This window comes from Rhinolophus hipposideros (genome assembly GCF_964194185.1).
Source record: "Rhinolophus hipposideros genome assembly, chromosome: 8".
In the NCBI taxonomy this organism is placed as follows: Eukaryota; Metazoa; Chordata; class Mammalia; order Chiroptera; family Rhinolophidae; genus Rhinolophus; species Rhinolophus hipposideros.
The window spans coordinates 90,619,446-90,645,857 of NC_138054.1; the positions used below are offsets into that span (position 1 = coordinate 90,619,446).

The 26,412-nt window shown below is 43.0% G+C and overlaps 1 protein-coding gene and 1 long non-coding RNA gene across 3 annotated transcripts; both read left to right on the forward strand.

Annotated features, from left to right (window-relative positions):
- Positions 1–2,150: 2,150 nt before the first annotated feature.
- Positions 2,151–4,365, forward strand: LOC308501039. Of its 2 annotated transcripts, none has more exons than XR_013993821.1 (3): positions 2,151–2,492; positions 2,835–3,080; positions 3,496–4,365. It is a non-coding gene; the product is annotated as an uncharacterized lncRNA (long non-coding RNA). The 2 variants fall into 2 exon arrangements; XR_013993822.1 differs by having other exon boundaries at positions 2,153–2,633; positions 3,496–4,364.
- Positions 4,366–12,201: 7,836 nt separating this feature from the next.
- On the forward strand, positions 12,202–22,772 carry TNFRSF9 (TNF receptor superfamily member 9; the record flags this gene model as incomplete). Its single annotated transcript, XM_081054905.1, has 8 exons — positions 12,202–12,224; positions 12,941–13,113; positions 13,857–13,964; positions 14,347–14,484; positions 14,918–14,984; positions 16,650–16,780; positions 17,241–17,375; positions 22,684–22,772. Exons 2-8 carry the CDS (start codon positions 13,011–13,013, stop codon positions 22,770–22,772), a joined length of 771 nt encoding a protein of 256 aa, XP_080911031.1. The 5' UTR covers positions 12,202–12,224; positions 12,941–13,010.
- Between the last annotated feature and the right edge of the window lie 3,640 nt (positions 22,773–26,412).

The window sequence follows — 26,412 nt, forward strand, 5'->3', positions numbered from 1 at the left end:
CATACCCCCCACAGCTCTGCTCTCCAGAGGCAGATTTTCAACTCTTTATTATTTCTTCTGGTGATTATCTTGGTATTTTTAAACAATATGCTAATACTGTTACTTCTCGTTTGTTGGTTTTAGACATTATATATTGACTTCCTGGCAGGTATTAACATAATTTTCATTCCACAGGTACAGAGATTGAGGTCTAGGGTGAAATGACTATATAAGGTCCTGCAGAGTCTTGGTCAAATTCAGATATTCTGATGCCAAATTTCACACTCTACCCACCACAGGCTCTATCAGTATTACTTATTAAGAAGTCAGCAACACTCATTACACTCTCTTTAGAGTTGATACCTATTTGTCATCACAAGTTTACAGAACAAAGTCAAAAATTTAAACCATTTACCGAAAACATTGCTCTAAGACTGGCAACGAAGACACTTCCTAGTTTGGTCTCATTTCCACGTAGAACAAATGTGTGCTATCCACTACACTTTTTATTCAACACTTGACAAGTCTTTATACATTGTGGGACGTACAAACTAAAAGACTCTCCATATTTTCCAGGAGCTTAAAATAATCAGCGTCTTGCAGCAGATGGAACATTTAACTAAGAAATGCTGTCCTGCCTTGTGGAGCTCACAAGCCAACCAGGGCGAAACGGTGTTGATGACATTAGTGAAGGAGTTTAGGACATGCTGCCCCCCTCTATACGGTGTTAGTATATCAATTATTTCGAGTTGAAGGCATTTGGAAAACCACAGGTGCCAACAAGGCACTCTGCTCCCCACTTTTCTCTTCCTGAAAGCAGAGGATGAAACTCGCATGTGAGAACAGCCCTTCCCGCGCCAGGAGAAAAGAGAGGGAGTTGGGGCTGGCAGCTTTGGCACAAAGAGACCTGGTTAAAACTAACTCTGACCTTCCTTTAGTCTCCCCATTTTATTTTCATTACTTTTTCACAATGGCTACTCTTTGTCCAACCCAGGGTGTAAGCATTTAAGTTTTGCCCCTTCTTTGGGTGCTCGTGTCCTTAAGAAGGCTCCCAGGTCACGTAAAACTTTGTGTTAAATAAACGCCTTTGCTTTTCTCCTCTTAATGTTTTCAGGTCAATTTAATTCTGAGACCCAGCCGGAGACCCTGAGAAAGCAGAGGTAAAGTTTCTGCCTCCCTGACATTAGCAACAGTCACCCACGGCCTTTCTGATCCTGCTGCCAAAAGCAGCCCTCCCTAGAATTAGCCTGATCGCCGTAGAGCAAACAAACTGCCGCCAGGTGTCTGGTTTCATGGGTCACTGAATCTTCCTCTTAGTAAATGACACACTTTATTTCCTATGAATGCCTCCTTTTATTTCGCCGATGGCACTTATTGTAGTGTGTTCTTGTCCTGTGCGTCCTTATTGTCCGCCTCCCCTTGGTCCCGTGATGACAGGACCTGCGTGTCTCGGTCACCGCGGATTCCCTGGCGCACAGTAGGTGCTCAATAAATGCTACGCATCGTCCTGACGTCACCGCACAGGACGGTCCTTCCTTTCTTTGCACACGGCTCTAGACTCATACGTCACATTCGCGTAACACTACAGTTTACGCCGTGATTGCAACCGCCTTTTTGTTCCTATTTTCATCGTATTCCTCACGTCCGAGTCCTCTCCCCGGACGGTGAGTGGGAAATTTCCTGTACAGCAAGGAAGTGAACACGTTCACCTGTTTCCTATTCGTTACGAGGGGCTAGTGGTGCTACATTGAAGTTACCGGGCATAAGGAAGGCATCTGAGCCACTAACTACACGTGTTTTTCCACATCCACCAAAGGCTGGGTTCAGGGCACGTTCCGGAAAGGTCCGGCAGAAGCAGCGAATTTCCCCTCCGGAGCCCCCGAAAGGTTAGACCGGAGGAGAGTGGGCGAGCCCTGACATTTGAGGCAGCGCTGGCGCCAGGGGGAAATTCTGACGCCGAGGTCTGCGAAGGGCCGGGGGTAGCTTCGCCTCTTCCCCACCCGTGTGAAACGCGCCCCCAGCCAGCGGGACGTCGCACAACACCCACGGCCGGCTGGGCGCCGGAAGTGGGCTGGCCGACCCGCAGTGACGTCAGGTCTACGCCGACGGCCGCGCGCGAGGCCCCCGGCGGCGCCCGGGATTGGCCGAGAGGGTCGCAGGGGGCGGGGCGTGAGGGGCGGGGCGTGTCCCGCGCCGCCTGCGCGCTGCTCTGGAGCCTCCCGCCGCGGGCTCGGGTCACGTTCCCCGCAACCCGGGGCGACCTGTGCCGAGAGCGCCCGCAGGGCCGCTTCCCTGTGGGAGGCGAAAAGTTTGTGAACGACCCGGCCCGTCCTGTGGGGGTCTCCGCTGCCCGGGCGTGGCCTCTGTTCGGCGACCCCGCGAACTTGTAGGGCAGGTCGCGCGCGGCAGGAAATAGGCCTGTCCCACCGCCGCGTCCCAGACGGGCCTGCTCTCCGAGCCCACGGCTGCCCAGGGCCGCGACGACGGGGAACCCGTTCCCGGCCCCATGAGACGTGCGTGTCTTGAAGCCTCTAAGTCCGGGCTCTGCTGCATTAATTATTTCATGGGCGGCTCAGGCAGCGACGTGTTGTTTCTCACCCCGCAAAACACCCGCCGTGACCCGCCGGCACGGGTGTTCCGCTTCTGGAAGGAGAGTGAGAGCTGAGGAGGGTTCCAACGGGGGGGTCATCACAGGCTTGAACACCACGCTCCCCTTGCAAGCTGCGAGGGCTGGTGCCTGCGGGTGGCTTCGCAGGACCCGGGGAGGTCGTGGGGACACCGCGCGCTGAGTGCCTTTTCATTATCTCCCGTCGTGGTGTTTAAAAGTTCTTCTTCTGCCTGGATGACGTTTTCAGATTCCAGTATCTTGGAAACTTGCAATGACGCAGGAGCCAGGCCAGCCTTTCCTTCGCGCCGCGGGCAAAGCCGTCGGTGAGGCCCCAGCGGAGCACGTGTCCACCTGCAGACCTGCCCGACCCCCGGCCTCGCTCGTGTGACCGCACCTGTGTCTTCGCTTGGGGCCCATTTACCCCGCACACTGGTACACCGGCTGCCCGCAGCGTGCCCACACGGTACCTGGGGGACTTCGCACGTCTGCGCAGGTGTGTGTGGGCAGCTGCTGCCTTGGGCAGTGAGTGCACCCCCGTGTCGGAGGCAGGGTCACCAGCAGGGGTGCCAACGACGAATCCCTCCACGCTGTTGATCAGGCATCGTTCCTTCCCTGCCTTCCGCATTCTTACCTTTCACGCTCCCCCATTGTCTCTGTTCCTTGAATATACCCTGTACTTCGCCTCCTTCGTGCTTCGGAACAGCGGTTTCCTCCACCGGGAATGCCCTTTGCTTCCGTGCCAGCTTTGCAGTGAAATATTTATTAGCTCTCCTGCAAAACCCAATTGCAGCACCCATCCCTCCGGGAAACTTTTCTGCGTTCCCATAGCTCTTTGTCCTATTAGAGAATCTGTAAGGCTGTGTGGCCTCATCGGAGTTATTTGTGTAAACTTCTTCATTGCTCTCCAGGCTGTGAAGGTTGTTGGCGTGGTGCCTTCTCTCTCTATGCCTCGCAAGACAGCGAAACTCACTCAAGAGGCATGTCCTGAGTGCCTGTCACATGCCCGGCACTGCTCTGAGCTCCAGGGATACAGCTGAGGAAAAACAATGTCCCCTCTCCTAGAGCTTATCTTCTCGTAGGGAGGAGACTATACATCAAAGCACCAAAAACTGTAGGTGCCAAGTGGTAATGTGTACTGAGAAGGAGAGCAAAGGAAGGAAAGGAGAATAAGGAGGAGGGGTATTCTTTTAGAGAGTGGTCAAGGAAAGCTTTGTTTTTTCTGAGGAGGAAGCCTGAATAAGATGAGAGAACATGTCATATAGAAAGCAGGAGGCAGGGCGTTTCAGATGAGAGAGCAGCAAAGGAAAGGCCCTGAAGCAGGACTACGTTTGGCACCTTAAAGAATAGCAAGGGCCTCAGGCAAGAGGGGAGTTGGCAGGACGCGAGGCAGGAGACGTAACCGAGTCAGATCATGCCAACACTTGCATCAGACCTTCAGTAAATGCTTGTGGAATTGAATTTATGGAATTAATAAGGGATAGAGAATAATTTAGTGATACTGACAATGAAACTTGGAAATGGCTGGAGTGGGATAGACCCAGTAGCCATTTATAAAGTGTTCACAACTTACACACACGTACATCGGAACCTTTAGTTAGTGTGGTGACATTTAGCTGAAACAAATCTAAATGAAAACCAGTGATTTTTCCATTATCGTGTAAACCCAGAAGAAAAGGAGGCAGATTTTTGTGGAGGAAGAAATCGATTGACATGTGAGTGGCATTATTTGGTAGATAATACTGATGACTATTAAAAAGTTCAGAAGGAAACACAATCCTACTCCTGATGTTGTGTCGTGTTTTGGGGAAAAAATACTTCAATGTTAGTTGACAAAAGCTGGGATTATGAAATAAGTGGGCACATTTATATATTTATAATTGTAATAGCACTTTCCTTCCCATGGACTAAGGTGAATGCGAGGGAATAGGGAGCCAACAGCCTGCAGGCTGAACCTGGCCTTCAGGGTACCGTTGCTTATTGGAGTGATCTTGCTTCGATCACAGTTGTCCCTTACATCCCAAAGAACATTTTCCTCCTTAGTGGCATGTGGCAGCTATCTCTCTCCAGCAGAATTAAAAAATACAGAACACTTGTTTACTTAGTAGTTCTTGGTTACAGTATTTTTGTCGCTGTTGCTAGTCTGGTTCCCTCTAAAAAGTGGCTACCATGGGCTATCGGTTCCGCTCTCCATAACATTTGTTGAAGTTGAACTTGACTGAGTCAGCAGTCCATCACGTAGAGGAGCCCAAATGTGGTTTCTGATTCAGCTCTCAAAGCACTGACTTGACCGTCTTGGCTGCTGAGTCACTACATGTTGTTTTTCATTCACAGGAATGAGGAGGTCCATTACGAGTAGCTCTCGAGTCAGTCATAACGCTTGGCCAAAGGTTAAGGTAGCCTTGGAATGAGGAGACCTGGGTTCCATCTCTGACTTCTCTGTTCCTGAAACGTGGCAGGATGGTGTGGTGGGAGAGAGTACGTGCGCTCTGAGTGTGGGTTTAAGTCCGGCTCTGCCCCAGGCTGGCTACATGACGCTGACTGAATCCCGTATTCTACATGCCTTGGGTTCCCCGTCTGTGCAACACAGATAACTTCGAAGGGTTGTTCTGAGGATCAAAGGAGTTAATAGGGCGAAAGCCAGACCATCGGCCTATAGTACATTCTCAAGTGTTGCCATTAATACTTCGCTCAGGTACTTGAACTCGCTGAGCTTCTGTTTCTTCAACATTGGAAGAGTAATGGTAGTTCTTATGGGTAGATTTGATTCGGCTAAATAAAATACTGTGCTGAACACCTCTGTAATGCAGGGAGCAACCCATAAGTATGAGCTGTTATTAAGTAGTAGACAACATTTATCAATAGTCACAAGCTGTTTAAATTCAGTGCTGAAGGGCCCGTGGGAGAGGAACACAGAGAGTGATAAACCATAAAACTGTGCCATCTTGGTGAAGATGCCAAGGATAGAAATTACATAGGTAGAGTTTTTGCCTGAAGGTACAGCAAAGGGAATCTAATATAAGAATTCAAAAGAAGAAATAAAGTGAAAATGACTCTTCTTGGACTAAGAGCAAGTTCCCAGAGCTCAAACTAATTAAAGATTGAGTGTCTGTCTCAAAACAAGACACTTCCCTTAGCGTGAAAGGCACAGATAAAATTCAGGCATCTGTGAACTGGGATAGGGACAATTACATCTTTTATTTTCACTAATCTCTAATGGAAATTCACTTTCTTCTGTTTTGAATTTAATAATTCACAAAGCATAGCCAAAGGTGTTGTGCCAGTAGAAATCACTCATGTCACATTACCGTTTTTGCAGATATCCCCAAAATACCATTTACACTCAAGATTCATTTCAAATTATGACAGGGAGATGTGAATGAAGAAGTCCATGTATTACCACAGTGCAAGCTGGTTTCTTAAAACGTTTGGTAAGTACAGTTCAATACAATTGCTTTTCTTTGTGATCCTTTGTATTATATTTTAAAAACTTAAGAACATTATTCTGTGGGGGATCCACAAGCATGGGGTCCACAAGATGAAAGGGTCCTGGGCGCAGAAAAGTTAAGAGCCCTTGGTAAGAGTGTGCACTCTAGAGCCAGACAGCAAAGGTTGAACCCTTTCTCTGTTCCTTACCAGCCAGGAGACCTGGGCGTGCCACTCAGCTTCTCTGGGTTGCTCTAGTGTCCTCCTCTGTAAAACAGGGCTGAAGGCTGTTGTACAGTACACCTGAGGAAACTGTCAACACCCAGAACAGTGCCTTGTGGGTAGTAAGCCCTCAGTAAATCAGCCAGTAGCAGAAAAGCATTTGATGTGAGACTGGACAGGAGAGAGGATTTATACAGCGCAGGTTGGGGTTTACACGCCAGATGATTTCCCAAGGGAGAGAGAAATAAAACATTAGGTTGTGAAGAGGTTGGCATACTATGGGACTGGAGTTAAATTCATTCATTCATTCATTCATTCATTCATTCATTCATTCATTCATTCAATAAAGGTTTCTTGAATGCCTACTATGTGCCTTTCAACACTTTCACTAACACCTGTGGGGCCTGGAGCAGGTGGAGAAATGAGGCTCCCAGGCCAAACGTCTCAATATTTAAAAAATGGCAAATCAAGTCAAGAAGTGTTAAACATGTTCTGTTCACCTGCTTCAACACAGAAATCTTCAAAATAACAAAAAATTTATTGTTTGTATGTGACAAAGTTTGGAAAATATCAAAGATGACAGATTAATTATTGCAGGTGCCTGAATATTCTTCGATGGCCTGGAAATGTTTGAATGGGTGGTTATGGCACACTTAAAAAGTAAATAAAATTTGTTTTTCTTGCCTTCATTTCATTTGTTATAATTGAGAATTTCACATAATTTGTTGATAGTACTGATGTAAGAGATTAAAAAATAAAATATAATTGTTTACTCAAAGTATACAGGATTTGTATGTAGGCAATGTAAAAGTATGTAGAATTTAAAAATTATTTTTCATGTTTGCTTTTAAAAAGATTTTTCTTCTAAAAGTTTCAAAAGTACTTATTCAAATGAAATAGAATTGATAACTATGAAATATCTAAAATTGTTTAAGTATAAGGCTTTTTACTGTTAGAAATTTAATTGAATTTTATTAAATATTTCTATAATAATTAAAGCTGTGCCGTTCTGGGGTTCAGTGTCTTTCTAGTAGCCGATTTTAGTAAAGAACCTGTATTATAGGGGAAGCTGGTTAGCTCAGTTGGTTAGAGCGTGGTGCTGGTAGCACCAAAGTTGCCGGTTCGATCCCCGCATGGGCCACTGTGAGCTGCGCCCTCCTTAAAAAAATAAAAATACAAATAAATTGCAAAAAACTACAACACACACAACCCATATTACAGTTCTGATGTGACTTACTACATATAGGCGTCAGAGTATTAGGAACTTTCATATTGCAAAGGCTTCCTCAGACTTCAAGAGCAACTGTGGTTAATTCCATGCTAATTCACAAGGACTTCCAGAACCGCAAACAGGGACATAAATGGGATCGAGCAGGTGGACACGTGGGACTTCTGGGAAACTATACGTTCCACAGGATTCTTGCCGTCATGGATTATGCAGGAATCTATTCAGTCCTTGGAATCTGAGAAGGATTTGACAAACCGGTGTGCCTTTTCCCTGCTCCAGCACCGTATTCTCCCTGCTCTCTGAGGCGGTGCCTCTGGCGCACAGCCCAGAAACGCTGTCCCCTGGTGTTTCCGAGACACAGTACAAGAACCTGGTGACTGGCAGTGTTAGCTCCGAGGGCAATGGAGCCGAGGAGAGAGTCCGCATCCTGGACCAGATTTCCAGCCACAGAGGCTCCCGTTGGTTGTGTGTGTGTGTGTGTGTGTGTGTGTGTGTGTGTCTGAAATTTGTGAGGCCCTGCCCTGGACAGAACGTATTTTATTTAACAGTGTACTTAGCTTGACATGTACCATCTGAATATTTGGACACGTGGGCCGTGGGCCTACATTCGCACTGTTGCCCTGGATGTGCAGTGTCAGAAGTGGTCTGAAGTCGGAAGTGAAAATTTATGAGTCATGAACATATACGTGGACGTCACACAGAGAAAGTGAACAGGGGAGGACAAGTGAATGTGATGACTGCTAACATCCCAGCTTTCCTTACAATGTACGCTTCCTTCTCTCCCTACTCCACCCCCTTCCGCTTTTCTCATTTTCCACTCATTTTCTTCTTTCCAATTCCTTTGTAATGTGCTCCTTCCCCTGCCTCAGAAGTCCCCTCAGCATCACAGGTGTCATACACGTAGATCTCTAACAGTGACAATTGCCTGGACTGGATGGATGCTAGGCGTAGGGGTCGGGACACTGCGTATTGAAAGAATCGATCTTTCGGGAAATAAAAAGTATAAGTAGTGGGCAATCCACGGATAAGATTGCCTCTAAGATGTGTCCTGGGATGACGAGAGCATATTTTATAGTAAGTTTATTTTGAGCGGCTGTTTTCCCTTCTCCTTATAAATGTTGCCTCTGTCTTGTTTAGAGTAGTTGAGCCTTCGTGCTCTTTGGCCTCAAAACATACTCGTACTCCCTTGAAATACTCAATCGACCTGTAGTCAGTAAAAATAAAAAAATCTATTCTTTGACTTAGGATGAGATGTTTAGAAAGCAATGGAACATATTATTGCGAGAACGGCTGAAGTGTTGATGTTTGCTTGGGGTCATCTCTGATTTGTTTGGAAAGCCTTCATGGAAGAGGTGAACTTTTTGGTTGCATTTGAAAGGTTAGAACACTAAAATGAATAAAGCAATTTGATATGTATTTTAAAGCAAATGAAAGTTGTACCGAAAGAGTACACATTTGCCCACTTAGATAGTACGTACACCTGGTTAACTCTAGAATTTGCCTTAGCTTTCCTATGATGATTTTCTTAAACAAGAATGCGGTATGTGAATGTTAATAAAAGTCTTTAAACACCTGCATGACCTGTCATGGACTTCAGGAGACTGATTCTGAAGTGCTGAATTTTGTTGAACTGCAGGCTGGTGAAACTAATCTTGAGAATCTTTGAGCTCCATGAAGACTTTTATGTCACTGGCTCAGCTTGAAACAGTGAGCTAATTATTGTGCTGGGAAACTGCATACGTCATTTTCAGGGGAGGTAATATCTCTGCCCACAGAATACCCAAAACGTAGATGAGTAGCATTTAGTGCTGAAAGTATAGCCGTTAAATGTCATGCTGCCGTGTTAAACACGAAGTACCACATGTAAATGAGGAGGCCACTTGGTTAGATCGTGACTTTGAAAGTGTTAGGAGGTCGTCAGCACTGTAATCCTACATTCAGCCAACTCCACTGACGTGACTGGAGTGGGTCCCACAATTACCAAAGGGCAAGTGACTCTCAGAATTGTGGAATAAATTCTGTAGACAGTCCATGCATTTTTCTCCTCTGTTGCTACCTGCTCTGGGTTGTTCTGCTGGTGATCAGTGTGAAAGACTAGGACAGAAAGATTTCAAAACAATAAATCTCATATTAATAATGATTATGTGCTTGAGAACTCCATGCCAGGCATTGAGCTAAGTACACCCTGTTCATTGTTTCATTTTCTCCTCACTAAATGAGAATGAGATACAATGTTACTATATCTGTAAGGTATGGTTGGGAAAATTGAGACTTAGGGAGGTTAGGAATGTTGCCCAAGGTCCTATGACCATCAGTGGTCACGATGAGCCTAGATTCCATCCAGGTCAGACTGACAGCGAAACTTGGCGTCTTAACCATGTGCTGTACTCTACTGCTCCCATGACATGGGGGAGGGGGTGGTAAAATTGGGGTAAGGGCAGCAAATGAAAACCACAATGAGATGCCACCTCAAGCCTACTAGGATGGTTGTAATAAAAATTTTTAAATTAAAAACAAACAGAAAAATAACAAGTGGTAGCAAGGATGTGGAGAAATGGGAACCTTTATACAATGCTGGTGGGAATGCAAAATGGTGCAGCTGCTGTGGAAAACAGTCTGGCAATTCCTCAAAAAGTGAAACAATTCCCACACAATGCAGCAATTCCACTCCTAGGTTTACACCCGAGAACTGAAAACATGTTCATCCAAAAACTTGTACTCAAACGTTCACAGCAGCATTATTCATAATCGTCAGAAAGTAGAAACAGCGCAAACGACGATCAGCTGTTGAGTGGATAAACAAAATGTGGTCCGTCCATGCGATGGAAGGTTACTCAGCCATAAAAAGGAATGAAGCACTGATACATTCTATGACTTGGATGTATTTTGAAAACATTGTGCTAAGAAAAGTAAAACTGATACAAAAGAGCAAATATGAAATATCCAGAATAGGATAATCTATAGAGACAGAAAGCAGATTAGTGGTTGTCAGGGCCTAAGGGGAGAGGACTGGGAAGTGACTAGGGATTGATATGGAGTTTCTCTTTGGACCGAAGAGAAGGTTCTAGAATTATATACTGGTGATAGTTGTACACCATAATGAATATACCAAAATCTACTGAAATGTACACTTGAAAATGGTGACTTTTAGTTATATGAACTACATCTACTTTTCAAAAAGGGCAACTTTTGGTCAGATCCAGGAGGTCCTTGAATACTGGACTATAGGGGTCCAGGTTCTCTTTTGTGGACAAAAGGGAGCTACTGAAAGTTTCTAAGGTCAGTGGCATGACAGAATCATATAAAGTGCTTATTTAGCACATAGCAAATGTTTAATACATATTAGCTTTCTCCTCCTCTCCCTTCATCCCCCAATTCAAGACCAAGCCTCCCATCCTGTTGGAAAACCCACTGGTTTAGTCAAAACCACTTTTTTTTTTTTTTAAGATTTGATTGGGGAAGGGGAACAGGACTTTATTGGATAACAGTGTGTACTTCCAGGCCTTTTTTCCAAGTCAAGTTGTCCTTTCAATCTTAGTTGTGGAGGGTGCCGTTCAGCTTCAAGTTGTCCTTTCAGTCTCAGTTTGTGGAGGACGCAGCTCAGCTCCAGGTCCAGTTGCCGTTGCTAGTTGCAGGGGGCGCAGCCCACCGGGATTCAAACCGGCAACCTTGTGGTTGAGAGAACACGCTCCAACCAACTGAGCCATTCGGGAGCTCAGTGGCAGCTCAGCTCAAGGTGCCGTGTTCAATCTTAGTTTCAGGGGGCAGAGTCCACCATCCCTTGTGGGACTCGAGTACTTGAACTGGCAACCTTGTGGTTGAGAGCCCACTGGCCCATGTGGGAATTGAACCGGCAGCCTTCGGAGTTAGGAGCATGGAGCTCCAACCTCCTGAGCCACCGGGCCGGCCCCGTCAAAGCCACTCTTGTTGTTAGTTCCTCTGGATGTCCTCCTGAGGACACTCAATGCAGGACAGGTTCACCCAGCCTCTCAAACACCCTTTTTCCTCCTCCTCCCTCCTTCTCTCATCCTCTTCTTTTTTAAAAAAAAAAAAATTTCTTTTTAAAATAATGCTTTTCTAAAAAGCCTTCCTAGATCTCAACTTTACCAACGTAACCTGGCCATATAAATTCTATGCCTCCCTTTATTGCCCTTCCCCTCGGTTTCTCTCTTTCCTCCTTCACCTCACCCACACGGCAAGGAGCACGATATAAAGGAGTCAGGTTGTCCTGGGTTCTAATCCCCACTCCACATCCTGCTGATTCGTTTCAATGATAAAAAAAAAAAAAGTAATAATAGTAATATCAATTTCTTGGCTTCTTTTGAGGATAGTGTTCATGAAAGTGCTTACCTAATGCCTGGTACATCTATAGCTACAGCAACACTATTACAGAGGGAGGGGGCCCTGTGTGGCACAAGGGCTGATCCTTATTTGGAACATGTTCATCTGTCAAATCTCTAGTATTTTAAACACTACATAAAGTGATAAAATCCTTTTCCCAAAGGCGTCTGAGGAAATGTCCTAACAGTAATGAGAAGCTTCCAAGAAATGATTTGAAATACCATTATTTCAAATAAGTGGGGAAAGGGCGATTTTGTGGTCAGTGAATAGCAAAGAGCGCTGGGGATTTCCCACGAAGCCCCGCCCCCCTGACAAGCCACTGCCGCCCCTGTGTGTGTGTCTAACCTGCAAATGACTCTCACTGCAGAAACTCCAGGCTTGAATATCAAGTGGAAAGTTCTTCACCGGCGCTAAGATCTCAAGGTTTGTCCTTTGGGGGACTCGAGATGGGGTAATAGAAGCTTCGTTTTCTTTGTACTTTTCTCCACTTTTTTCCCCTCCTAATTTCTGATAACATCTCTTCCAGAGCCTATTAAAAAAAGATCAAGAACCTAGCCTGAAGAGAGTTGTTTTTTTTATTTCTTAGTTTTGTTACTATTCCAAGCTTCAAATCTCAAAATGGGCAAATATGTGTCTATTAAGAAAAATGGGATAATGAGTTGAGCAGAGAGGTGTTTCAACATTTGAGCGTTAAGTGTTGAAATTTCCGCATGCTGTTCAGACAAATGAGATCCCTTCTCATTGAGCTGAACTGTTAGATGCCACTGACACATTCTTTTTAAGGGCTAATATTTCAGGAGCAGCAAGTAAGTAACTGGCATTGTTGAAACCTGTATGCTAATGCTAAGTAGCCATGAAAGTCCCCAAAATTCTTGCTATTGTTTTTTCTGCATTTCAGCAAAACGTATTGGCAAGGGAACCCTTAGCCTTTGGCAAACATGCACAAGCTGTGTGTTTAGTTGTGCTTGTCTTCACAGAAGTTTCTGTGAATTTGTTGTCTGTCCCACAATTCTCCTTCATGAATTGTTCCTGAAAAACCCTGAGTGATGTTCTCGTGGCATTGTACACGTAATGGCTGAAATGTAGGTAAGTCTGAAAGGAGAAACCATCGCATTCTTGGAAATGTTTACCTTTTGCAGAGTGGTATCTGTGGATTCAAATTCTTTCGGAATCTGCTCTGCTAGTAGTGTGTTCACGCGAGATTTCATCATGGGAAGTGGCTATTATTACAATGTGGTGGCCATTGTGCTGTTGGTCATGAGTTTGAAGAGGACGAGATCAACGCAGGACTCCTGTCATAACTGCCCAGCTGGTAAGAACCAAATGAACATGTGTGTTTGATCTGTTCTGTTGAAAACATGGTTCTGGTAGTCTGGTAGTCAGAGCCTAACGGCTCTGTTTCAATGACCTCTTATTCATTCATTTACAAGTATCCCTGGCATGCTACAGCTTAGCTATGTGAACACAGCCATGCCACTTCATCTCGTGTGCCCCAGCTTTGTCATCTGGGGATAGAAAGAGAACCTATTTTATACAATTGTTGGGAGGATCATGAGATGGGCTTACAACAGTGCACGGCACATGGTAAGACCTCAGTAAATATTAGCTTTGGGTATGAGGACCTGAGATTGATCTGGGGGCACAGCAGGGTATAAGCAGCAGGCAGCAGGGGGAACAGAGTGGGGAAAGGCAGCCACATTTAAGTTTTAGTGTACCCATAAAGGACATTGATCTCTTCCTGAATCCCATCATGTTGATCTCCTGGATCAATCAAGAGAAATCGTTCTGTTTCATTTGATAAAGGAAACCATTTTCTTTCTGTGGATTTCTTTGTTGCAATAGCTATACTCTGTTACTCTTAATTCTGTGATTAGGCTGAGGACAATCTTGCAAGTGTATAATTTAAAAAAGTCAATCAACAAAATAAGGTCTGTCACTGTGGCCCCTAGAAGACTAATCATTGTTTCATAGTCTAGTTTTCTTGTAAACCTCACAATGCTTCAGGTGATAACAGTCCATTGTCAAACGTGTACAGTTGTAATCTACCCTCTTTAGGTACTTTCTGTGGGAAAAACAAGGATCCAATTTGCGTTCCCTGCCCTACAAATAGTTTCTCCAGCACAAGTGGACAAAAGGCCTGTGACATATGCAGGCAGTGTGCAGGTAGGATTTAAACGATGTATTCTTCACCTGGGTACATGGTGGGAAGACAAGCTTTTTATTCCCTAGTGTACTGGTCTCTACTGAAAGTCCTAAGTATCAGAGATGCTGGTTCCCCTGTCAAGAGGCAGGTCCAGTAAAATTACTGACTGTAATAACAATTACTTGTGGATTGAGCTTTTTCAATTTTAGAGGAAACATTCATTTGATAAGAGAGAAAATTTTAATTAGCAAAATGTAAAAATGTCTTCTATTGGGGTTTTTTCCAGTAAACTGTATACTCTAAGGTCACCAGGACCGTCATAAGTAGAGTGAGCCTGGTTTTTATTGCACAACATACGAGATTTGGAGGTCAAATGTACTGTAATGTTGGGGGGCTTTGTAGGTGTTTTCAGGACTAAGAAGTTGTGCTCCCCGACCAGCGATGCCGAGTGTGAGTGTGTCTCAGGGTTCCACTGCCTGGGGGCCGGGTGCACCATGTGTGAAGACGACTGCAAACAAGGTCAAGAGTTAACCAGAGAGGGTAGGTGTGGCCACCTGCAATCTAGCACAAGTTTGTTAACTAGACACATGTCATTAGCGAGGTCTGGTCCTTTGAATATAAAATAACACGTAGATTTGTAGCCCCTTAAAGTAACAAGCCATGAACTGCTGAGTCACGTATAGGATATTTACAAACTATTTTTCAATCAGTGGAAATAATTTGAAATCACGACACTTGTTATTCCCCAGGACCATGCATTTTCATACTTTCTACACATACAGATGCCATACTGTGTACAATTAGAAAACAACTGCAGTCTTGTGGGGGTTTTGTTTCAAGAATGGTTGAACAATCTGTGTAGATTGAATTAAGTTACTGACTTTATGATGTGATTTATGTTCATCACTGGGAAAGTTGTGAAATGATGAAAATCTCCCGTTTTTATTTATTATTGCTTTCATTTTTACGCAAGGTTGTAAAGACTGTGACTTTGGGACATTTAACGATCAGAAACATGGCATCTGTCGACCTTGGACAGAGTATGTATGATTTCCATTTCCTTACAAAACAACCTGGGTTAACTTTTTTAAAGACAATGAAGGTTATCACTGAAGCTTTTAAAAATCTATCAAGTATAGACATAGGATAACATGCTATTTGGCAGCGTGGGAACAGTGGGAACAGCATGGGTACTAGTGACTTGACACACAAAGTGGGCATTTTCTCCAGAAATGATGCCCAGAGCATAGACCCGAGTTGCCAGTGAACCTCAGTACCACCCTGGGTGTTCTTCTGTGTTCTTTTGCTCCCTTTGCTGCCTCTGACCTGCCCCCACTGCTCAGCTCATCTTTAAGCCTGCAGTGTCAGCACTGAGAAAGAGAGTAAAGTACATGTCCTACCCGCCAAAACATAGCATGGACATGGGCAAACATGACCCTCACAGGTAGTAGAAGCTGCCAGCTGTGTATGTGGGAATATTCCTGTTGACTTATGTGACCCAGACCAGAGCTACTCAAAGTGGGGTCTGGGGACAGGTGCTCGCCTGCTGACGGGCTGCCCTCTGTCCACACAGCCAGAGCGCTATAGGCATTAAGAAAAAGCACTTGGAAACTTTTTAAAAATTATTTTAATTTTATTGGGGAATATTGGGGAACAATGTGTTTCTCCAGGGCTCATCAGCTCCAAGTTGTTTTCCTTCAATCTAGTTGTGGAGGGCGCAGCTCACTGGCCCACGTGGGAACCGAACTGCAACCCTGTTGTTCAGAGCTCGCGCCTTAAACAATCGAGCCATCCAGCCGCCCTGGAAACTTTTTTTTTTTTTTTTAAGATTTTATTGGGGAAGGGGAACAGGACTTTATTGGGGAACAGTGTTTACTTCCAGGACTTTTTCCAAGTCAAGTTGTTGTCCTTTCAGTCTTAATTGTGGAGGGTGCAGCTCAGCTCCAGGTCCAGTTGCCGATGTTAGTTGCAGGGGGCGCAGCCCACCATCCCTTGGGGAGTCAAGGAGTCAAACCGGCAATCTTGTGGTTGAGAAGACGCGCTCCAACCAACTGAGCCATCTGGCCATCCGAGAGCTCAGCGGCAGCTCATTGACTTCATTCTAGTTGTGGAGGGCTCAGCTCACTGGCCCATGTGGGAATCGGACCGGCAGCCCTGTTGCCCAGAGCTCGCGCTCTAACTAACTGAGCCACTTGTACGCCCTAGAGAGCTTTCTAACTTGCCCTAGGTCATTCTGCTAAGGGGCAGACCCAGGGCTCAAAGCCTGGTGTGTCTGATGAGAACACATCAGAGGGTTAGGAACTCCTAACCCTTAGGTGAAGTTCATTTGTGCCAGAGATGGTCCAATATGCTTAAGAAGTTGGACAGAGTGGGGTGGGGGAAGGAAGGTGGAGAGGAGGTGAGAGACTAACCAGGTGAAGCAGTCTAAACCGAGTTGTCACAGGACAAAGCTCCCAGCCTGGGGAAAAAGAAGAGTTCTGTTAGGTGAGTAGAGGAGGGGTGAATTGTGGAAAGCAGCGAAAGCTGCGGCAAAGTTGGAGGAAGCCAGATGGTCAAGTGGAGGATTTTCAGAATATCTCTATGAACTCAGAACCACAAATCTTTGTGACTAGGCTGCTTGACCGGGTGGAAAATGTCAATGTTTTTAATTACACTGATCTGTACCTGAATTAATTATTTGAACCCTTTTCATTGGATTGTCTAAGCTGTTCTTTGGATGGAAAGTCTGTACTGGTGAATGGAACAAAGGAAAGGGACGTGGTATGTGGACCAACTTCGACCGACTTCTCTCCAGGGACATCCTCTGTCACCACGCCTGTCTCTGCAACAGATGCAGGTAGCTGGTGTGTTGGCTGTTAAATCACTGTGATTGTGTCATGGTTGTCCCCCTGGAACCTAAAGCACCCCAATACCACGAGGTCTTGCACCTCGGCCTGCAGCAGGCACCTCCCGTTTTTTGAGGGGTTTGTCATTTAGTCTGAGATACACATGAGTCAACAGAGCGAGGTGAGACGTACCAACAGATACTACACCTTAGATAATGCCGAGTAAAGGGGAAGGCCTCTGGGAAGATTATTAATGTTTTTTGTTATAATGGTTTTTTTTCTTTCTTTTCTTTTTTTGTTTTTGTTTTTTAGTTTTCTTAACGTGCAGGCAAGCTTACTAAGTTCGCTGGCTGGAGATGCCCAAGGCCCCACTTCTCTGCGTAATCAGGGGTTTACAAATGTAAACATACATGTACTACACTCGCAAAACTACACGGCTGCATGCATTTCTCCTTTTGCTCTTTTTTCAAGGTCCCCCGCCCCAGGTCCTGGTCTTCTTTCTTGCACTGACATCCACGACAACGCTGGTCCTGATGTTCTTCCTGGCGCTCCATTTCTCCGTGGTCCAGCAGGGCAGGAAGAAACTCCTGTATATGTTCAAGACACGTAAGACTAACACCAGTGTACTGGATACCAGATCCCTGTGGCAAGGTTGTGTACAGTAGAAAGAGAAAGGTGGTGGCTTTCTTGTAAGTGACAGAAACTAGATTAGCATAGCACGGTGGTTATTGAGCAGAGGCAGCCTTGCCCCCCAGGGGACATTTGACACTATCTGGAAACCACTTGGGGATCCCAAGCTGGGGTTGGGGAGGGAGTGCTACTGGCATCCAGTGAGGGGTCAGTGACGCTGATTCACATCCTGTGACACCCGGGCAGGCCCCACAACGAGGAGTTAGGAAGCCCCACATGTCAACAGAGCTGAGGGGGAGAAAGCTGGCCATAGCAGGACGTGACCCCGCTAAGGGGTCTAGAAAAATGACCATCTAAGTAGGCTGCCGTCTTGGATACATGCGCACACACACAGCTAGTCCCTTGTGCAGACAGGACACTGGCAAAGAGGAATCAGAAAATCAGGTTTGCCCGGGGAGCACTGACCGTCTTAATCTGAGCCAGACGCGAAACAAGAGGAGGCGTAGAGAACGCAGAGGAAGACGGAAGTGGGCTGAACCTCATGGATTATTACGGCACCAATCTGGATTCAATGAGAAACTTCTATAATGGATTCCCTTTTTGAACGAGATGCTATTTCCATATGGAACTCGGCATGCCTCTGTCAAGTGCCTGGCAAGACTCAGCACTCACTAAACGATACCTATTAATATTTTATCAAAAAAGTTTATAGATGGGGCAACCTGGGTTTTTTTGTTTTTGTTTTTGTTTGGGCTTGGTTTTGTTTTCCTGGAGGACAGAACCACAGATACGGGCTATGATAAGAGGGATAGATGGAGTGCTCCAAGAGTGCTACAGTGTAACCGGAAACATCATCCTAACACGGAGGGGGTCCGTTGGGAGGTTGTTACACTTATTACTAAAGTCTTATCCACAGCTGCACTGCACTAATTCGTATAAAGGTTCTTTTGAAAACAATATAACACCTCTTTACACTGTGAAATATACAAGAAAAAAACCACGTGCTTGTAAAGTTGAACAAATTGTAAAATGAACACCTGCATTACCCCACTGGGGTCAAGAAATAGACGTTATCTGCTCCCCAGAAGGCTTCCTGCATGTCCTTCCAGATGAAAACCGTCCCTCACCACCAACGCTAACCACATCTAGATTTGTATAGTATTTATTTCCTTGCTCTTTTATATAGTTTTGCTATCTAACAGCACAGTTTAATTTGGCTGCTTGTGAATTTTACACAAGTGGAATCACACTGTATCTATTCTGTATTTTCCTTCTCGTATGCAACATTGTATCATTATGATACATCCGAGTGTTGCATTTACCTTAGTTGATTTCCATTGTTGAATACTCTTCTATCCAATCACTATACTATCAGTTGTCCATCCATTCCAATACTGGTGGACACTTGTGTTGTTTCCAGTTTGGGGCTATTACACACAGTGGTGTTTGAATGTTTTTGTCTGCTTATCTCCGTAGTAGTAATAGATAAACGTGTTTCTGTGTGGTTGTTGTTTTTAACCTAGAAGCAAAATTGCTGGGATATGTTTGGTCCTTAGTAGATATACCAAACTCTTTTCCAGCATACTGGGACCTCATTTGCACTTTCCCAGCAGCATATGAAGAGTTCCTTTTACTCCAATTCTTGCTGGTTTTTACTCTAATAAGTTGGTGTTATCAGATTTCTTAATTTTTATCTATCTGGTGGGTGGATAGATTTCACTGTGGTTTTAATTTGCATTTCCATGATTTCTAGTGATATGAGACATTTTTTTCATGTTCTAGTGGCCATTGGGATTTCGTCTTTTGCGAAGTGCCTGATCAAGTCTTTTGTGCATTTTTCTATTAGGTTGCCTGTCTATCCTTATGAATCTCTAGGAATCCTTACTCCTTATCTTTTCCCATGAACCTTTGCTCTTTGATTGTCACGATTTTCAAAAGTATTTGTGAGTAATCAGTGAGTTGCAATGGAACTATATTCTATTTAGAAATTTTTTAGGACATTTTTAGAAACTTTCTATTTTGAAATAATTAGAGTCACAGGAAGTTGTAAAGAGTGCAGAAAAGTGTCATGTGCCATTCATGGGGTTACATTTTCTGTAACTACAGTACAATGTCAAAACCATGCCATTGGTCCTAACTACCAGTCCAATCAAAATACAGGACGATTCCATCACCACAAAGATCTCCCTCCTTCCAGTCTGTCATATCACATCTACTCCCCCTGCCCCTGCCACCCTTAAACCCTGGCAACCACGAATCTGTTTTCTGTCTTTACAAGTTTGTCATTTCAAGAATGTTATAGAAATGGAATCACACAATATATAAATGGATCTTGCGAGACTGGCTTTTTACACTCAGTTTTATGCCATTGAGATCCATCCGAGTCATTATGTGTTTCTATATTTTACTTTTTTTCCTTTAATTGCTGACTAGTACTCCATGGTGTGGTTGTGCCAGTTTGTTTCACCATTCACCTACTGAGAGACATTTGGGCTGTTTTCGACTATTGCATTTAAAGCTGCTATGAATAATCAGGTACAGGTTTTTGTGTGGACTTAAGTTTTTGTGTCTCTAAGATAAATGCCCCGGAGTGCAATTTCTAGGTCCTATGGTAAGTATATGCTTAGGTTTTTGAGAAACCACCAAACTATTTTCCAGAGAACTGTACATGTCACATTCCACCAGCACTGTAGGAGAGATCGGTTTCTCCTCACCCTTGCCAAGATTTCGTGTTGCCATGGTTTCTTACTTCATGTGTTCTAATAGGTACCTAGTGTGACAACTCCTTGTGGTCTTAATTTTCCTTTCCCTAAGGGTTAATTTCCCTTTCCCATGAACCTCTTTTCATGTACTCATTTTCCCTCTGTATGTCTTCTTCAGTGAAATGTTCCTTCATGTCTTTTGCTTCTTTTTCCAATTGAATTGTTAGTTTGTTTTACTGTTGACTTTTGAGAGTTCTTTATATCTTCCAGATATAAGTCCTTTGTCAGCTTTGTGGTTTGTGTGTTCTCCCAGTCTGTAGCTTGCCTTTTCATCCTCTTTCCAGTGTCTTTTGCAGAGAAAAAGGTTTTTTAAAATTTTGATGAAGTCCAATTTGCCACTTCTTTTTTTTTCTTCATTTATGGAATCATATCTTAGATGGCTTCACCAAGTGCTAGGTCACAAAGATTTAGATTTCCTCCTATGTTACCTTCTAAAGGTTTTACATTGAAATCTATGGTTCATTTTCAGTTAAGTTTTGTTTAAAGTGTGAGAGTTTTAGAGTCAGTTTTTTTTTTTTCCTATGGATATCCAATGGCTCCAGAACCATCTGTTGAAAACATTGTCCTTCATTAAATTGCTTCTGTTCCTTTGTCAAAAATCGGTTGGCTGTACTTGTGTGGGGGCTGTTTCTGGTTTCTGTCTTCTGTTCTACTAATGTACATGTTTATTCTTCTGCCAATACCACACAGTTGTGATTATTGTCGCTATAAAACAAGTCTTAAAATTGGTAGAAGTTAGAATGTTCCTCCCGCATTATTCTTCTTTTTCAAAATTGGTTTAGCTATTCCCGTTCCTTTGCATTCCATATACATTATAGGATAATCTTATCTGTATCTACAAAAAGTCAGTTGGGATTCTGATAGCAATGGTGTTAAAACTGTCCATCAATTTGGGGAGAATTGACATCTTTACTATGTTAAGTATTCCAATCCACGAACACAGTATGTCTCTCCATTCATTTATATTTTCTTTGATTTATTTCATCAGCATTTTGTAGATTTTAGTGTACAAGTCCTGTACATGCTTTGTTAAATTTAAGCTTTGGTATTCAATTTGTTTAAACAACTGCAGGTGGTATTGTATCCTAAGTTTTTTATTTGCCCACATTTATTGCTAATATATAGACATACAATTGATTTTTGTGGATTGATTTTGTAGCCTCTGATTTTTGCTGAACTCATTGATTAGTTCTAGGAGTATTTGTAGATTTGTTGGGATTTTCTAAATAGACCATAATGCTATCTGCAAATAGGGACAGTTTTATTTTTTCTTTCCATGTCTGTATGCTTTCTATTTCTTTTTCTTGGCTTCCTGCATGGGTTAGAACGTCCAGTATTATGTTGAATAAGAGTGATGAGAGTAACTATACTTCCCTTGCTTCTAATTTTGGGGGGAAAGCATTCAGTTTTTCACCAGTACATATGACGGAACCTATAGATTTTTCAGTTGATCTTCTTTATCAAGTCGAGGAAGTTCCTCCTGTATTTCTAGCTTTCTGAGAATTTTTTCCCCCATTAAATCATGAATGAGCATTGAGCTTTGTCAAATGCTTTTTCTGTGTCAACTGAAGTGATCACATGGTTTTCTTCTTTATTTTGTTAAGATGATGGATCTCATAGATTCATTTTTTTATTTTTTTATTTTTTTTAGATTCATTTTTGAATATTGAACTCCCCCTTGCATTCCTGGACTAAACTCCATTTGCCCATAGTATATGATTCTTTTTATATATTGCTGAATTCTATTTGCTGATACCTTGTTAAGAGTTTTTGCAGTTATCTTCGTGAGAGATATTAGTCTATAGGTATATTTTCTAGTACTGTCTTTGTCTGGTTTTAGTAGCAGGGTATTACCGGCTTCATACAATCGGTTGGGACATGACATCCTATTGGTATTTCTGAATGTCTTAGCAGTTTTTCATAAATTCTCAGAGATAGCGCAGTTGTTGGGTTTAGGTTTTTGTTTTTTTGGTAACAAGCATGTAAAATTGGGGTAAGGCCTTTTGCTTTATCAAGCTATAAAAAACATCTGCTCAGGATTAAAAGCTGCTCAGCAGTAACACAAATATTTCACAGTAACATGTAAAAGAAAACCTGGGAGCAAATGCACAAATCAGTCATTTACTTACTAAGAGATGGCAGGAGGGGGAGTATCTTTCACATCCTGGTGCCATAAGCACTTCACGCGAAAGAGTCTCTAATGCGTTATCTGAAACATTGAAACTACAGTTGTGTTTGGGATATGACCATTTTAATGCGTTTCATGCTCAAGACTGTTTCTAGCCAGTGTCAAAAATAAAGACTACAGTTTTTCAGGACCAATCAAAGTATTTGGTCAAAAGAAAAACACTTTTCAATCCAATAACCCTGAGAAAAAGTTCACTCTTGTCATGACCTCTCTTGCTGATGATTAGAGAATGTCTGCTACTTAGAGATGTCCCCCGACTGTGATTTATAGAAAGTGAATGTTAATTGATTAAAATACACAACCAAACATAAATATCTTTTAAATTACTTTTTAGCATTTATGAAGCCAGTACGAACTGCCCAAGAGGAAGATGCCTGTAGTTGCCGATTCCCGGAAGAAGAAGAAGGAGAATGTGAACTCTGACCTGAAATCCAAAAAGCTGTGGGGACGCTCTTGAGAAGACTCAAAGGACAAATACACATGACCCTGTTTTCATCTTTCTACACTGAAAACCACCATCCTAGATAACACCCAGTGTTAACCCCCCCGCAAGCTTCTTCTAAATGCTGATGAGTTGGCCTTTTAAATTGTACCACTTTTGACAGAACAGAAGATGGGACAAAGCTGGCTGGTGGTAAAAGGGACATTTTTTAGATACTGCTTGACAGGTTTGGGCTAGATTTTTTGAAATCCAAAGAGAATTGTATTTTAAATTTAATCACATAGACCAATGGTCCAGCTAAAGTTATAATCAAAATCAGTTCAAGACTGTGTGTGTGTATATATGTGTGTGCATGCACGCACGCACACACGCACGCTAATATATTACAAGAAGCCATAAGGTGTGGGAAATATCCCTAACCAAATTTTCCATTAGTTCAGTCATTCAACATAATGACTTCCTCCACTGTCAGGGGAGAATGACGACAGTGACCAAGTTTTGGGTCAAGAGCAAAAAAAATCTCAAGTGTTTTGGAAAGAGTTCAAATGTCCTCACATATCCTGTGTTTCTCTCCAGCCCCACAGCTCTGCCTATGTCCTACTCCCATCCCAGCCAGGGCTTACGTAGTTTTTTTTGTGTTTTTTTTTTTCTCGGTTTTTTTTTTTTTTTTAGGTGTGTTTTTCCAGGACCCATCAGCTCCAAATCAAGTAGTTGTTTCAGTCTAGTTGTGGAGGCTGCAGCTCACAGGGGCCCATGTGGGGATTGAACTGGCAACCTTGTTATTAAGAGCACTGCGCTCTAACCAACTGAGCTAACTGGCTGGCCCAGGGCTTACGTTTTTCGTTTTAATTCTTAAAGACTTTTAAAATAATATTTATACACATAAACTAATGCATGAAACAGGTATGATGCACTCGTGGAATGAAGACCCCTGAGCCCAACCAGAGAGCTCGGGAAGGAGTCGCCAAACTCCCCCGGGTGAAATCTGAGATGCCAGGCTCCTTTGTATAGCCTAGGGGCTAAGTAAGTTTTCACATGTTTAAATGGTTTTAAACAGTCAAAAGGATAATATCTCATGGCATGTACAATTATATGAAACTCAAATTTCAGAGTCCGTAAATGAAGTCTTATTGGAAAACACCGTTTTGTACATATTGTCTACGGCAGCCATTGCCTTATAGCAGTAGAGTTGAATAGTTGTGACAAGAGACTCTAGGCCCACAAAACACGAACTATTTAATGTCTAACCCTTTACAGGGCGAAGTCATGGTCAGAGCACCCATCTGTGCGCCGCTTCTCTCCTTCATCTTCTGCCTGCTTTCCCACACCCAGCCAACCTCCCTCAGGAATGTTGAATCTATTATTTCCTGGCTTAAAAAAATCATTTATTATATAATTATGTACCCTAAAACTATTTTATTGAGGTTTTTTATTTTTGAGCTTTCTGAAAATGGTATTGTGCTGTGTGAACCTTGCTTTAATGACTCAAAATTCTATTTGTAAGACTCATTCACGTTTCTGTGTGTAGCTAGATGCATTCATTTTTAACTGCTGTATAATTTTACAAATATACCATCATTTATCAATCCATTTCCTAGCAAAGGACAGGTGAGTTGTTCCCAGGTTTTTTATAATTATGAACATTGCTATGCATGTCCTTTTAAATGTTTTCCTGTGTAAGGAAGCTTCGGGGGAAATTTTCTTAAGGTGGTATTTCTGGATCTTACGGCATCTGGGCTAGTACACATATCAGTAAGTTATGCTTAGTTATGCAGAAATAACAAATGACCCCCCCCAAATCTTAATGGATTACCACAAAACAGAGGTGCATTTCCTGCTGTCATTAGATGACCATTGCAGGTTGGCTGTGGCTCTCTCCAGTGTCATTTGCCCCTGGGATTCAGGTGGAGAGAGCAGCTTCTGCTTGGAACATTGGTGGTGTTGTGACAAAGGGACACACTTAGTTCAGATGCAGTGGGTTAGATGCTAACTTTTAGAGCAAGTCACACAGCCAAGCTGGGCATCAGGAGGGCAGAGAGTATCATCTCCACACAGGAAGGGGCAGAAAATATTTCTGAACAATAAAAAAGGCTGCTGTGGTGCCAGCTTGCTTTTCAAAGTGGTCGTTGTAATGTATGCTTTGCTCAGCAGTGTCTAAAGTGTCCCATTGATCCCCATCCTCCATACCCTCTGCTGTCATCAGACGCTTAATTTTGCCAATCGTAGTGGATTTAAGACAGCATCTCACTGTGGCCTTGTTTTGCATTTCCTTGATTACTAAGAGCATCCTGTCATTAAACTTGTGTGTGTATGTGTGTGTATGTGTGTACGTGTGTGTGTATGTGTGTACGTGTGTGTGTAATGCTTGCTCATGTTTTTTGCTCATTTTTTAAAATGCTCGTTTGTCTTTCTCATATTGATTCACAGAAGTTCTTTATATAATCTAAATAATCTAATCTAAATAATAATCATTGGTCACTTATATGTGTTATAAAGATCTGCTTTGTTTGTAATTTGCTTTTCTCTCTCTCTCTATTTTTTTAAACTTTTATTTATTTTAAGTGTGTTTTTCCAGGACCCATCAGCTCTAACTCAAGTAGTTGTTTCAATCTAGTTGTGGAGGGCGCAGCTCACAGTGGCCCGTGTGGGGAACTGAACTGGCAAAGTTGTTAAGAGCACCCCGCTCTAACTGGCTGCCCCCCTTTTCACTTTTTAATAATGTCTTTCTTCTAATAAGAGGGGAAGTTCTTAATTTAATTTGGTGAAATTTACAACTCATTTCTCTCTGGTTAACTTTTTTTTTGTTTCCTGATTAAAAAATTCCTTCCCTGTCTCAATATCATAAAGATATTTCCTCACATTTTATTCCAAAAGTCTAAAGTTTTGTCTTTTGTATTTAAGTCTCATCTACCAGGAATGATTTTTGCGTATGTTGCGAGGGGATGATCCAGTTTTGAGTTTTGGCTATAGATAGCCCAGTGCCATTCATTCAATGGCTCCGCTGGTTTTCATGGATCTGCGGTACCGCCTCTGTCATTCACCCAGTTTCCGCATGTCCATGAGTTGGTTTGGGGCTCTCGATTCTGTTCCCTTGGTCACTTTGCACTTTCTTTGTTACAGTAGTTTTAGAACAGCTCTTGATACTAGGTAGGCCAGGTCTTCAATGTAATGTCCTTAATAAAGTTTTATAAAGTTTCTCCAGAAATTGTGCATTTGTTAGGTTTATTTCTGCTGTTGCTTTTTAAGGCAGTTTTGTTTGTTGTTGAAGTATAGAAATGTAGTTGATTTGCTTATATTACTTTATAGAAGCCTCTTAGCTAAATGTTTCTATTATCCCTAATAATATGTATGTAGATTCTTTTGGTTTTTTTATACAGTAGAACCTCGGTTTTCCAAGGTCTCCATTGATGAAAAATTCAGTTTACGAACACCATAAACCAGGAAGTTAATGCTTCCGTTTTCTTTCTTTCTTTTTTTTTTTGTAAAGGATGATAGTTTATTGAAAGCAAAGAGTCAGAGCTCCCGAGTGGGAGGGGGTCCCGAATGGGGGTGTCCAATGCTTCCGTTTTCGAATACGCCTCGGAAGTCGAGCATGTCGCTCAGCTTCCCCTGAGTGCAACA